Source organism: Panthera uncia (assembly GCF_023721935.1).
Source record: "Panthera uncia isolate 11264 chromosome B2 unlocalized genomic scaffold, Puncia_PCG_1.0 HiC_scaffold_24, whole genome shotgun sequence".
NCBI classification, from domain to species: Eukaryota; Metazoa; Chordata; class Mammalia; order Carnivora; family Felidae; genus Panthera; species Panthera uncia.
The window spans coordinates 65243834-65258231 of record NW_026057580.1 but is presented as its reverse complement, the minus strand read 5'-3'; the positions used below and the strand labels follow the sequence as shown (position 1 = coordinate 65258231).

Here is a 14398-nt window from a genome sequence, read left to right as displayed (position 1 = left end):
CATGCTTTTCTTAGAGCACATTACAAAACTCGTCTGACATATACATTCTGCACATTCCATTCCAAAAGCTTCAAAGCCATCATGTGAGAACAAAACAAATATATATCATAGGTGAACAAGAGAGGGATAAATAAGCATCAAAGGTGAGCACGGGTTGGTAGGGATGGCCACCCCACATTTTACAAAGTAACACAACAGATTTAATACTAAAACAGCACACTGACTTTTAGAAACAGGGACTGGGGATAACAAGTAACCATCAGGGTTGGCCTTGATTCACCTCTCAATCTTATGGCAACATCATCTGTCAAAGCAGGTACACAAAAGGCAATTCTGAGCTGTTGATCTGGAATCTTAAGCTAATCATTCTACTTCTTAAAGCACCTTTATGTGATTTATTAATATCCGATTCAAATAAGAACTTGGCATACTGCAAAGAAACCCAACCCAAAGCAAAGCAGCTTTTGAGAGAGAATAAAGTAGCTTGGTTCTTTCCCATCATTGAAGTTCTGAAAAGCCTAGAGAAGAGACAACTAAGTCTCAGAGAACAGTCCCCAGCAGGAGCTACCTTCACAGGCATTTACTTTGCTGGTTAAGCTCTAACCAATTGCAAGATCACCATTTGACACCCAGAAAAAAATAAAAGGTATCTAAGTGAATATGTTAATAAATAGCACCCAGGATACCTGCAAATATATGAAACTAGAATGGCCTTAGCCCTGCATGATAGTAATAGATACTGATTCACAATCACAACCTCATTCTCAAACATTATAAAAGACATATTGGACAAGTCAGTGACCCAGAAGGATTCCCTCAGCAAGGACTTACCTCAAGATCCCGGTCATAGTCCCTGTTTCTGGTATTTTCACATCTATTCCGGGAGTCAGGATACCTATTCCGATACTCAATGCTCCTGCTGCGATTATTAGCACACCCATTGCACCTGCCACAGCCACAACCACAGCAGGTTCGAGCCCCCATCGAGGTTCTGGATGGGACCAGTCTTCAGATTTTTCTCAAGAGAGAATAAGAAGTGGAGTGGAGAAGTGGAGTCCAGAACTACCTCTAGAACTTACGGCCCAAATGCTGTCAGAGTGCAACCAGAGGCCTTTGTTCTCAACAAAAGAAGGGATCCCCAGTGAGGGATTTCTGACCTACTATGACATGAAAAACTCTTCATCAATTCCAAAGTGACAAACCCCCGATTTTTCACCTCTCCATCCAAAATGATGATATGATCCTCTCTCAAAGTCCTCACGAAAACAAATGAGCATCACTGGCCAGTGACTCCTCTTTATTATGGGTATGATGTCACAAGAGCTTTAATTTCCCCTTGTACTGCATTAGCTGTAGGAATTCAGTTTGAAATTTAAGGATGTCAGAGAACAATAACAGTAATTATTACTTATAGAGAGCTTTGTATATGCCCCAGGCTTTCCAATCATTAGTGATTCCTTATAGCAAGCCAGGCATGTTGGTCAGGATGATCACCACCCAGGATTCTGGAAGGAAATGGATCTGTCTTGACTAGAGTTGAAAACAGAATCCCAAAGGACTTTAATTTAAATGTTTTCAGTTTAAATGTTTGATGCTTTGAGTCTAAGATTGTTGTAAATATTTTTAATAGCAAGTGCAAGAAACTTATTTGAAGAAAGGGACTGAAAGATATGCAGGAGCAGAACAGGAATGAATGAGAGGAAAGAGCGTTTCAATTACTCTTCTGAGACCTTCATTTAATTCCATTGCATGCAGGACCAGAAAACAATTCAGGAGTCCCCCTCTTGCCCCTCTCCAGTAATGGCAGAGAAGCATTCAGGGTTTTCACTACTTAATAGCTCCTCCCACGCAAAACCCCCACCATTTACATCCCCACAAATATAACAAACTTAAACCCTAGTTGGATAACAGAACAAAGTTATTTAAACAGAAGAAGAAGCACACAAAAAGATTAAAATGTCTCATACAAGAACACGGTTTTTATCAATTATGAATACCAATGATAATTAATTTATCACGGTATCTTCAGCAAGATAAACAATCCAATACAAAAATGAGCAAAGAACATGAAAAGACAATTCACTGAAAGAATGTAAGTGGCCAAAAAACAACAACAAACAAGAGCTTAACTTAACGTAATGTAACTTAAGAACTGCAAATCTAAACAACGATGACAACAGACTGGCAAGAGAAAAAGATTGACTATATATAACATTTACAGGGTGGTAGAAAAATAGGCACATTCATTCACTTTGGTTGGGAGCTTGGGTTGATAAAATCTTTTATCAAGTCATAGTTATATGTTACAGTATCTATAACATTTAAAAATAAGTGTGTTTTCGAATCAGTAATTCTGTTTCTAGGGAATTTGTCCCACAGAAATACTGTCAACCCCCCCCCCCCCATAGAGACAGCATTGTTGATTGAAGAAAAAAAGTGGAAATAGGGGTACCTGGCTGGCTTAGTTGGTAAAGCATGCAACTCTTTTTTTCTTTTAATGTTTATTGATTTTTGACAGAGAGAGAGAGAGAGCACGAGCAGGGGAGGGACAGAGAGAGAGAGGAACCAGGATTTGGAGCAGGCTCTGTGCTGACAACAGAGAGCCTGACAGGGGGCTTGAACTCACGAACTGAACCGTGAGATCATGACCTGAGCCAAAGTCAGACGCTTAACCGACTGAGCCACCCAGGCACCCCTAGCATGCAACTCTTGATCTCAGGGTCATGAGTTTGAGCCCCACATTGGGGATAGAGTTTACTTTAAAAAAAAAGTGTAAATAACTTAAATGTCCATAAATAGAGATTGGTAAACTATAGAACACTACACCCATTCATTATATTATATATATGAAATACTCTGTAGCGATTCAGAAGAGGCATATTTATAGTGACTTGGGAAGATGATCATAGAGATTGATAAACAAAAAAAAGTCAGAGAACCGTATGCAGCATACGATCCCTTTTGGTAGGAAGAGTACAAATGGACTAACTCTGTTTATATAAATGCATAAGAAAAAATTATGAAAAGATACACACCAAACTCGTTATCTTCAAAGGTGATGCGAGAATTTAAGTCTTTATTTTGTATGTTTCAGAGTTGGAAATTTTTGCGACAAGCAAATATAATATATAGAAGAAAAATAATAAATGCATTATTACGCTTTAAAAAAAAAAAAACCCCTGAAAACCCTGCCACAGTCAAAACCTTCTAATTTGGATTAATACAGGAAATGGACCGGCTAATATATATTTATATGTTTATTTATACATATGTAAATAACAGCACCCACAGTCATTACCTCAAAGGAAGACAACACATATACTTAGAGTGGAAAGAAAAACAAGCCACTCACATTTCCTGCTACATCCTAGTGACCACAGTACCTTCAAATGCATGGTACCACAGATTGATACAGATAGACTGGATTTTTCCAAGGCTGGTTGTACATAGGAAATCAATCTTTTTCTTATAGATCCAGATATTTAGCTTTGGTGGGAAAACGAGTATATCATATCCTGTTTATAATGCTATACCTAGGATATTAAAGCAACATCCTCCAAGCTATATAATGCCCCAGCTGTGAAACCTATATAGCAAAGGCAGCTCTGGCTGCACCCAATAATTCCAGGCTTTTTCAGAGACAAAGAAGTGCTCCCTATGCCACCAAGCTCTACCTTGATCTCTGTAATTCCACAGCACAAATGTAGAGAAGGTGGAGGCGTGCTCTTGAAACAGCCACATTCTCTTTCTGCTGCCCACACATGGCTTATTTATGTATATATGCATACATATATTTGGTGAGCTTTCCTGCTCTACTTTTAAAAGCCCAAATAAAAATGAAATTTGTACTAGAGCTGAAACACTGCACATTTGCAACAACGTTGTTTTCTCTTTATTTTTCTTTCTTTCTTTTTTTTTTTTTTTTTTTTTTTTTTACTGTGAGTATACAGCGTTTCATTCATGCAAAATGTATAGCTAATGTTCCAGCCACACGAATGCAGTCTGACCCTGGGGCCTCCTAGTTCAGTAAGGAAGGAGACTTGTAAATCAATATGGTAAGTGCTGAGTTTGGAGTACGTCCAAGGTAAATGGCAGCACAAAGAGGAAAATAAGCAACTTTTCTGGGGCAGACATCACAAAGGAAGAGCTGTTTGAGCAGGATCTTAAAGGATGAGTAGACAAAACATGGACAGACTTTGCAGGCGTGGGGAGGAATGTTTGCAAAGGCAGTAGAGTGGCCCACTATGCATGCTTGGGAATAGTAGCGGCCCCCTCAGATAACGTCAGGACTGGTACAGATTACAGCAAATCGAAGAATCATAAAAAAGTACACATGCATACCTCAACCATTTCAACTGAACTTTAATCACACTGTAACTTAAATCATATTTATTCATTCCTCCATCTTCGAAAGTTTCCTGAATATGCAGTATCTTCACATTCAAATTCAAAATATAAAAAAGTATACAGCAAAAAGTCTCTCTCCTGCCCGTGTCTCCTATCTGCTCATTGTCCTCTACCCCATCACAGGTAATTATTGGTTTTCCATGTACCCTTCCATAGTTTCCTAATGCATCTACAAGCGAATACACTTATTCCAATCCTCTACCTTTTGCACAAAATGTAACATGCTACACACATTGTTCTCTATCTTTATTTTTTTTTCTAACAGTATATCCAGACTTTTAGATCAGTACTGATAGAACACAGAGGGACTCCTGCCATGCAGATGGTCTGAGAAAGGTGAGAGATTGAAGTTGGGTAGTAGACCTACCTGTGTGGATAGGGCAGGTCCTGGGTGAGGTGGGGTGGAATAGTGGTGAGATCTGGCTGGTGATGAAAGCAGACATTTGGGACAAGGAAGATCCAAGGGCTCAGCAGTCTCTAATCACAACACCAGATGGCACAGGCGATTGGAGGTGCAGTGCCAATCGGAAGGTGAAATGTAGCATTGGAATGGATGAATGATACTCACAAGTCTATTAAGAAAGTCACTATTGGGAAGGTCTAACCTTAGTAAATACCTCAGTCTCAGGGTGAGGGTTGGAGGTTAGACTTCAGGAGTTGGAAAGTCCTACTTTTTGTACAATGATTTTAGAACAGTCCTTGGTAAGATTAGCAGCCTGGGCATCTTGAGACAAAATGAGGGAGCCCAGTGATCAATGTTCATGTAATGTGTCCTAGGCCAACCCAACAGTGGACAAGATACAATATGATGTTCCCTGGGATGGAGCATGGTGGGGGTGGAGTGAATAAGTCTGAAGCCTCTTAAGTACTTCATATTTTGAACCTGGTCTAGTCTAAGAAATGAGGCAAGGCTAGGATTGACAAGAGAAATTTTTCCAGAGAAAAATTAGTGGACCCATGCGGAACAGCTGGAGAGAGAGAGAAAGGAGAAATAATGGGGTGGGCAGAGAAATGGGGCATCACCTCTCCAAGTGCGCAACCACCATGGAAAATGAAAGTGTTAGAAAATGTTTTTTTCTTCTTTGCTACCTCCATAAATGCTTGTTGAACTGGACTGCTATACTTCTTGACTAAACTAGAATAACCAGGCTGGAAACTGGAAAATGTTCCACCTTTATTATTTTTTTTTAATTTATTAATGTTTATTTATTTTTGACAGAGAGAGAGAGACAGAGCATGAGCGGGGGAGGGAAAGAGAGAGAGGGAGACAGAATCTGAAGCAGGCTCCAGGCTCTGAGCTGTCAGCACAGAGCCCGACCCGGGGCTCGAACTCACAGACTGAGAGATCATGACCTGAGCGGCAGTCGGATGCTCAACCCACTGAGCCACCCAGGGGCCCCTGTTCCACCTTTAATTAGAAGATGAATTAGGCAATAAAAAAGCTGTCAAAAGTGATTATGGTAGAACCATTTCTGAGATAGTCGAGACTAGAGCAGACACCTGTCTGTTTTAATGACTTGAGAGCATCCCAATCTCAAGAGTGAGATTAGAGAGTCACAGATATTTCCTGAATGGTGGGGCAGAGAAACACTGACAGGAAGCAAAATCTGTATATATGACTTCTGAAGGCACAACACTGATGTGGCAAAATTTTTTCTCCTCTATAGATCATAGTTACCTTTTATTTTGGAAGGGGGCAGGGGCTTATTTTTTCTTTTAAAAAATATACGTGTACACATACTTATGGACAGTATGGTATGCACAGTGGCTTTATCCAGGTCACCAAGAATGAAAGAATCCAAATGGTTAAAGCAAAAGAGTTTTTTGCTTGAATTAATCAAATAATTGCTATACCTGTTTATTCCATTTTGCTTGTTTGAACTAGGCTCTAGAATGATTAAAATTTTACTCATAATCACTATAGTCACATACAATCTTCTAGATCAAAATAAGTGACTATAATTGAAGACAAATAATTTTTATACTAGAAATCATAGAAATTCTCATTAAGGTAATTGCCTTCTTTGAAGATGCTGATTTAAAAATTTTTTTAAGTTTATTTATTTATTTTGAGAGAGAGAGTAAGCATGAGCCGGGGGTGGGGGGCAGAGAGAGAGAGAGAGAGAATCAGAAGCAGGCTCTGTGTACTGTCAGTACAGAGCCCTTCGTGGGCCTTGATCCTATGAGCCGTGAGATCATGACCTGAGCTGAAATCAAGATTCGGATGCTCAACCGACTGAGCCACCCAGGTGCCCCTGATGAGGCTGATTTTAATTAAACAATGCATTGCTCAGTCTTCTTGTTCTATTCTTTTTTAAAGAAATATTTTCATTAAGAAAGGGTGTTCCTTCATGTCCTAGAAATACCTCCATGTAGTGTATATGTTTTCATTTAGTGATGCCACTTCCTTATGCTTTTCTCTAGTATGAAAAAATGGTCTGCTAGAAATATAAACATTTTACATAGACATATCTTCTGCTTTGAAATGGACTAAAGATTTTATGCAGCCATTTAAAGGAAAGATAGTTTTGTACAAATAAATATAAAATCCCTGGTGATTTTTCTCATCTCAGATTTAAATTCTGGTAACATTCTATCTTGATTTTTGTTGCACTTTTCCCCCTACTTAATGTATATATGCATTTGAGAGGCAATACCATCCTTGTAATTATAAATCCGTATTTCTGTTTACATAAGCAGGTACAGTAAACGTCTTCTTATTTTAATTGAAGGATTCAATATAGCATTGTCAGCTTTAAGGAATGTCTTAGGAATTTTAATAGCATTTTAAATAAATAAATACAATAACAAAATGTACAGAACAAATATAGAGAATGAATAAATTCTGGTTGAGTGGGGAAAGGAAAATTGCTTAACTTTAGTGCAAATAAAAATGTAAACACTCATCTGTATAAATAGATATAACCAAGAGGGTTGGATCAACCCAGGAATCTTAACAAGAATTTATGGCTTTCTGCTTGGGAAAGATGCCGAGGGTGGTCCTGATGTACCAGCCTAGTAAATCTGCTGATGCTCGACGGAAGTAACAAGGCTCACTGCAGAGCAGACTAAGAGAAGGGTACTTTGGAAAGCATGGGAAGTGCCCTAGCACACAGGCACTCACAGTAGGTATAAACTACCCAGAATCCAAGTTGAGTTAACTTCGTTTCCCAATGATACTGGCCAGGCCACTGTGGGGAGATGTCTTGCCCTTTTGAGAATGGTCCACTTACTCCTCTCAGCCAGGATCTCAAGAGACAAAGTTGAGAACACATTAGCAGGAAAAATAAAGTCTGCTCCACTGCTTTTCTCTTTCTCCGGGGCTGGTAGAATACGCAGATGAGAAAGATCAAGATAGCCAGAGCTCAGAAAGAGCAAAGAATAAGAAAAGAGGGATGGTGGATGGGGAGAAGAAAGGAAAGGGGCAGAGAGACAGAGACAATAGAAAGACCCAGAAGCAGACCTCAGAGGCAGTCCTTCCTACTATGGGTATTTGGCCATCTCTGAAGGGGAAGGTGTGGTACAAGTAGAGAGTACAGGTGGTGCCTGGCTGACTCCATCCCAGGTGATGCTAGGAGACAGTACAGCCAGAATGACAGTCTGCTGCCGCTTGCTTGCCTCTCCAGCTTCTTGCCCTTCTTCTATCTGTTCTGGTTCCCTCCTACACTGGGTTCCTAGTTCACCTGTTTCTGGCTGCAAGCCTCCCTGCCGATGTGTCTCCTACCCCCTGCCTGCCGTCGCAGTACTGAACTCTCTTGGGTTGGCCTTGGGGCCTCTCTGTGAGGGCTGCCCAGTACCCAGAGCTCCTTGACTGCAGCCTGGGAGAGCAAGCAAGGCTTGAGAAACCATGTCCAGATGGCATATCAGTGCTGGGAAGCAGACAGGACTGCTGTTGGGCTGCAAACCAAGGGAGAAGGGCACTCCCCACATACCCTCCTTGGCCATTCCTCTTGGAGGATTTGTTTTGTGCCCCAGCTCTGAATGCTGCCACCAATTGTTTCCTGGACTTGAGTAAACCTACAGAGTTACTTTTATTCTAAGTTATTAAAAAAAATTTGTTTTAACATTTATTTATTATTGAGAGACAGAGAGACAGAGCATGAGCAGGGGAGGGGCAGAGAGAGGAGGAGACACAGAATCCAAAGCAGGCTCCAGGTTCCAAGCTGTCAGCACAGAGCCCGGCGTGGGGCTCAAACTCACAAACTGTGAGATCACGACCTGAGCCGAAGTCAGACGCTCAACCGACTGAGCCACCCAGGCGCCCCACTTTTATTTTAAGTTATTAAAGGACAAATGTAGGAAACAACTTGAAACTCTAGCTAGCTCTAGTCCTCTAGCTAGGACCTAGTGACTAGATTTATCAGGTTTTGTTTACAGTTATACACTATTTTTCATAAAGAAAAACTAAATGTAAAACCAATTTGAATATAAGTATAAATTATGTGAACTAGGTTTTTTAATTTTTTAATTTAAATTTGATTTTTTATTTTAACATTTTATCAAAATTAATTTTATATTTCTGGTACTCTGATTGATTTTTTTTTTATTTTTTTAACGTTTATTCATTTTTGAGAGACAGAGAGAGACAGAGCATGAGCAGGGAAGGGGCAGAGAAAGAGAAGACACAGAATCTGAAGCAGGCTCCAGGCTCTGAGCTGTCAGCACAGAGCCCGACGCAGGGCTCGAACTCACGAATTGTGAGATCATGACCTGAGCCGAAGTTGGATGCTCAACTGACTGAGCCACCCAGGCGCCTCAGAACTAATAATCTTATGTCCCTCCCCCCTTTTTTTTAGTGCTTTCCATTACTAAGTAATTAAAAAATTGCATTCTAAATACATTTTTTAAGTTTATTTATTTATTTTGAGAGGGAGATAGAGAGCACACAAGGGAGGAGCAGAGAAAGAGAGACAGAGAGAGAGAGACAATCCCAAGCAGGCCCACATGGTCAGCATGGAGGCCGACACAGGGCTTGAACCCACAAACAGTGAGATCCTGACCTGAGCTGAAGCCAAGAGTTGGACACTCAACCAACAGAGCCACCCAGGCACCCCTAAATTTTTATTCCAAACTGTGGTAAAATACACATAAGATAACATTTACTGTTTTAATCATTTTAAGTACACAGTTCAGTAGCGTTATATATATTCTTATTGTTGTACACCCAATCTCTAAGACTTTTCATCTTGTACTAATTATTAATTTTTAGGACATAACATCACTAAAGCAAATTTCTTTTTGGTGGGGGGGGGTTTCTTTCATGACACAATATGGCAACCATCACTGATCTCATAGTAGTAGGTTGTAACAAGAAGTGTACTTTCCAACCTTCAAAGCATGGCAGCTAAACCAACTCTCACACTATGAGTAAAGACATTATTGAACTTTCCTACTGCAGACAGGTGCGTGAGTAATATAATTTTATGAGTGAATGAATGTGTTTAACATGCATATGCTTCTCTGTCTCCCACTTTGGGGAAAGCTCTTTTTCTAAGGCAATACAATTGAGTCAGAACTTTCTGTGCAAACATTTAGATATTAAGAAGTGATTGCTGATTTAATGATAACAACTCTAATATTGTTGCAGTAGGAAGTAGAATAAATGCTTTTTATGGGGATTCCAAATATTGATGTTCTACTTCTTTGTATACCTTTGAGTTAAATCAATCTGTGTAAAAAGAAAAAAAGCAGGTGAAAGGGACCTATGGCAATGAGGAAGGACATCTGAAGCTAGCACAGAGCAAAGATTCACGCTCATCCCTTGAGACTCATTATTTATTATCATGGTGCTTTGATATGTAATGCCCTTTCTATAATTCATATTCCTTTTAAGTATGTGGTTTTCAATCAGACAGGGGCTATTTTACCATTTTTAAAAATGTTTATTGGGGCGCCTGGGTGGCACAGTCGGTTAAGCGTCCGACTTCAGCCAGGTCACGATCTCGTGGTCTGTGAGTTCGAGCCCCGCGTCAGGCTCTGGGCTGATGGCTCGGAGCCTGGAGCCTGTTTCCGATTCTGTGTCTCCCTCTCTCTCTGCCCCTCCCCCGTTCATGCTCTGTCTCTCTCTGTCCCAAAAAAATAAATAAAAAACGTTGAAAAAAAAAATTAAAAAAAAAATGTTTATTTATTCTGAGAGACAGAGAACAGGGGAGGGGCAGAGAGAAAAAGAGAGAGAGAGAATCCCAAGTAGGCTCCACGCTCTCAGCACAAAGCCCGATGCAGGGCTGTCTCATGAACTGTGAGTTCATGATCTGAACCAAAATCAAGAGTTGGATGCTTAACCAACTGAGCCACCCAGGCACCCCTATTTTACCATGTTTTAACTCATGGAAGTGTTTGTTGGTGGGAGCCAAATATTGGAAATGAAGCATTACCTTTTTAAACATTCCAGGTTCCATAGGTAAAGGACCAGGCACCTCACTCGTGATGTGAAGGAAATGGGATTCTCCACGGTGCAATGCAACTCTCTGGCACTCTGGAGCCACATGGCCTCTGTCCACTACCTCCAAAGCTCTGGAAAGAATGAATACATAGTTATGTCAATAACCTATCAAGAACTCTGGAAACTCAAGAAACCCAAAGGCACATCTCTCTCTCTACATTTCCAATTAGCCAAAATAAGGAATTATTCTTCAAAACCTACACAAGATTGTAGATAATTGGTACTCTCATACACATTCAGCAATAAACCTTGATGACTTCACCATGTGGCCAACAGAACTCTTGTAAACCCTATGCAGAAACAACTTAGAGCTAGATGGTAGGTAAATAGTAGTTATAGACAGGTTTAGGCATAAAAGCAACCCAATTTCACTTTATGATTTCTTGGTGCTCTACTATCAATGCTTTTAAGAAAAGAAAGCAAGAAATTTTTAAATTTCCTGAACATTGGAAAGAAAGTAGGAACTGAATCCGTTAGGAGAGGGATCTAGACAATGCCAAGGAAAGGGAATCATTCCCAGGATTTTATTAGACTTAAAAGAAATGGAAACAAATGAAGGCAGAGTGTTCTGGAAAACTCTGGTGGTTGCCTACCCAAACCATTTCCTTTATCCAAACACCCAGACAACCTCCCACCAACACACACATGTACTTTTTCTTTGCTAATAACCCTGATTTTGTTCAGATATCCATCCTCCATGTGCCTCAAAGAAAGCCGCTTCTGGCTCAGTAGTCAAATATGATTGGTCTGATCCTGGTGTCCCATTCCCCTCACCAGTAACTGTTTTAGGTATATACCCACACATATCTCTGTTGCTGATATTACCCCATTGATTTATGTCTCTCTGACCCTCTAAACAGATTGCACTTTGCCTGACTTATCTGGTTCAAGTCTGGCCAATGAGATGTAAGGGAGTCTGCTGAAAGAATCAGTCGAAGGTCTTTCTCTGAAAAGAAGGTTTACAGAAAAAAATAGCTCTTCTTCCCTGCAGACCAGTGTCATGCCTGCACATGATGAATGTGACAGCCACTTTAGGACCATGAGTGGCATTAGCCTATGGAGAATAGATGGAGGAGAAAGCGGGACAAAAATATAAGAGCTTGAGTCTTCAAATATATTGCTGAGCAATTGAATTAACCAATCTTAGACCTGTCCTGGCTCTAGAGTTCTTGTTATGGTACATAATAAAATCTCTATCGTTTAAGCCATTTTGAGTTAGGTGCTCTCTATTATCTGCAATTGAGCATCCTAAGTGATACAAGGGTTGATATATTTCTTAACCGTATTATTAAGACTAAAGATCCTGGAGCAGGATAAGGGCTTTGCATGAAGAATGCTAATGAAGGGAAATCCAAGGCTTTAATAATTCACAGGAGAAATCGAAGGTAGGTCTAGTTTCTCAATCGCTGGAAGAAGGGGAGGCTATTACAGATAGATAGTCCAGGGAAGGTGGGTGCTTCACCTGTATTTCTGAAACAGGAAATGCTGAGTGTTTGTAGCACAGCCAATAACCCCCAACCTTCCTTTGAGGGGAGGAGGATGAGGATGTATTGGCTGACTTCTCTTTCCTCCTGACCCAGATACAGGCAGTATGGCTGTGCACCTGATCACAGGTGCCATTATTTCAAACTTGGCTAAAGGACTTGGTTGGGAGATAAAGAAGGCCACAGGATGTGTGGGCTGGGAGGGCTTCACAAGCAGAGGTCAACTTCAGGACAGCTTCTCACCTAACCCCAGATGCTCAGGCTACCCCACAAGCATTTCTAGTTCCTCTCAAGAGTGTCAGACACAGACCTTGTACTCATAGGAAATTTATTGTACAAGTGTGTCTGCTGAAACCAATCTTCACGATATAGTACACAGAAATAGTAGACTTAGAATCATGCCAGAAGGTTCCTAAGACCTTTTTTCATTTTTATTTTTTTTTAATGTTTTTATTTATGCTTTGAGAGAGAGAGCATGTGTGGCACGCACAAGTGGGGGAGGGGCAGGGAGCAAGGGAGACACAGAATCCGAAGCAGGCTCTAGGCTCTGAGCGGTCAGCACAGAGCCTGATGCGGGGCTCGAACCCACAAACTGTGAGATCACGACCTGAGCTGAAGTCTGATGCTTAACTGACTCAGCCACCCAGGTGCCCTCCTATGGTAACTTCTTAACAGCATCTAGCATTCATTCTTTCAGCAAGCATTTGTACATCTTTTGCTTTGTGTCACGTGTCAAAGTGCATAAGATGAACAAAGTGACATTCTGCCCTCAAGGATATTAAGACCTGGTAAACAAGATGCTCATTAAAGGGGCGCTATTAATTCTAAATAATAGTTGCATATGGAGCTAGATGCAGATAAATCTCCCTAACCTAAAAGCCAACCTTAGTAAGTGTTTGCAACACAAAAGGTCAATCGGAAAGGTTATTTTTTTTCTTTCCTAAAGGGTAAATTTTAGTTTAACTCCTGAGTAGGCTATGGCTAGTCATAGGAAAGGCTAAGCTTGGCTCTTTGGTGAGAAATTTAAGATTTGTAAATGAAGTACAATTTTCTTTGTGAATACTGGTCTCTTATTAAGGACAACATCTCTTGGGTTAAAAAAAAAAAATAAGACAAAATAAAATAAAATCCCCTAAACACTGTCATACCGGTCTGGAGGTTTAGCAGAAAATAATTTATTACTTTGCTAATTATAATCTGTACTTTCCTTATTTTAGCTAAGATATGTTGCCAGAAATTAAAGAGTTTCAGTGTTAAGTCTTTCATTTTACTGAGACTCATAAATAGGTGGAATACGTGCCAGCTCATCCAGTTACTCTCTCTGTTTCCTTTTTATTTGGCTTGGTTTTAGAAACCAGAGTGCCCTTTTCCCTGGAGATTAAGTTGGTATAAAATTAATAATGGCAAGACTGTCTACCCTTTCCTACGTTAAAAACCACATGGCTATTTCCAGACAAATCCAAGCTTTGTGAGGCTTGAAGCTTATATAATTTGAGAGACCCTCTTTAAGAGAAAGGTAACAAGGCATCTTACTTTTTCAAAATTTATAACATTAGGGCCTCTCCTGAAGCCTTGGGAGTGGCCCATGAAGTGTAAGTCTCATTTGCTTCCTAGAACTCTGCTTCATGTTTTCCTAATTTCGTCTACTCCATCAAGTTGTTGCTCAAGCATTTTAATACATGTATCCCAATAAAAAGCAAGTTAAATGAGTTTCTTTATCTAATAATTCTTGCTTCAAAGATAATGTACATGAAAAATAATAAAATGTGACACAAAACTAAAGGTTTAGGTTTAACTACAGGGTATAAGTTGATGCTGTACTGCCATCTATTGTCTACTCAAAGAATTCTTACTGTGTTCTGCTAGGCCTTGGAGCCATGATTTCAAAGTTACTGAAGGGATTTCCAGCTGCACTGAATTATTTCCTCATGAGAGTTTAAAACACCAGATATTAGAATCATTCTTCTGAATCAAGGCTGTGGTTGTATGGCTACATAAGTTTTCTGGCCATGAACAAAGAGAGAAAACTTTTAATTCATGAACAAGCTAATAGTATGTGTAGCTT

General features: G+C 40.1%; 1 protein-coding gene across 1 annotated transcript in view; it reads right to left on the bottom strand.

The window, feature by feature from the left end:
- The window catches only part of CRYBG1 (crystallin beta-gamma domain containing 1), a 187396-nt gene that overhangs the window by 107247 nt on the left and 65751 nt on the right, over positions 1 to 14398 (bottom strand). Inside the window, exon 2 of the mRNA XM_049654077.1 lies at positions 10782 to 10920. Within this exon, the coding sequence (XP_049510034.1) occupies positions 10782 to 10920 (139 nt within the window). The remainder of the gene's footprint in view (positions 1 to 10781; positions 10921 to 14398) is intronic.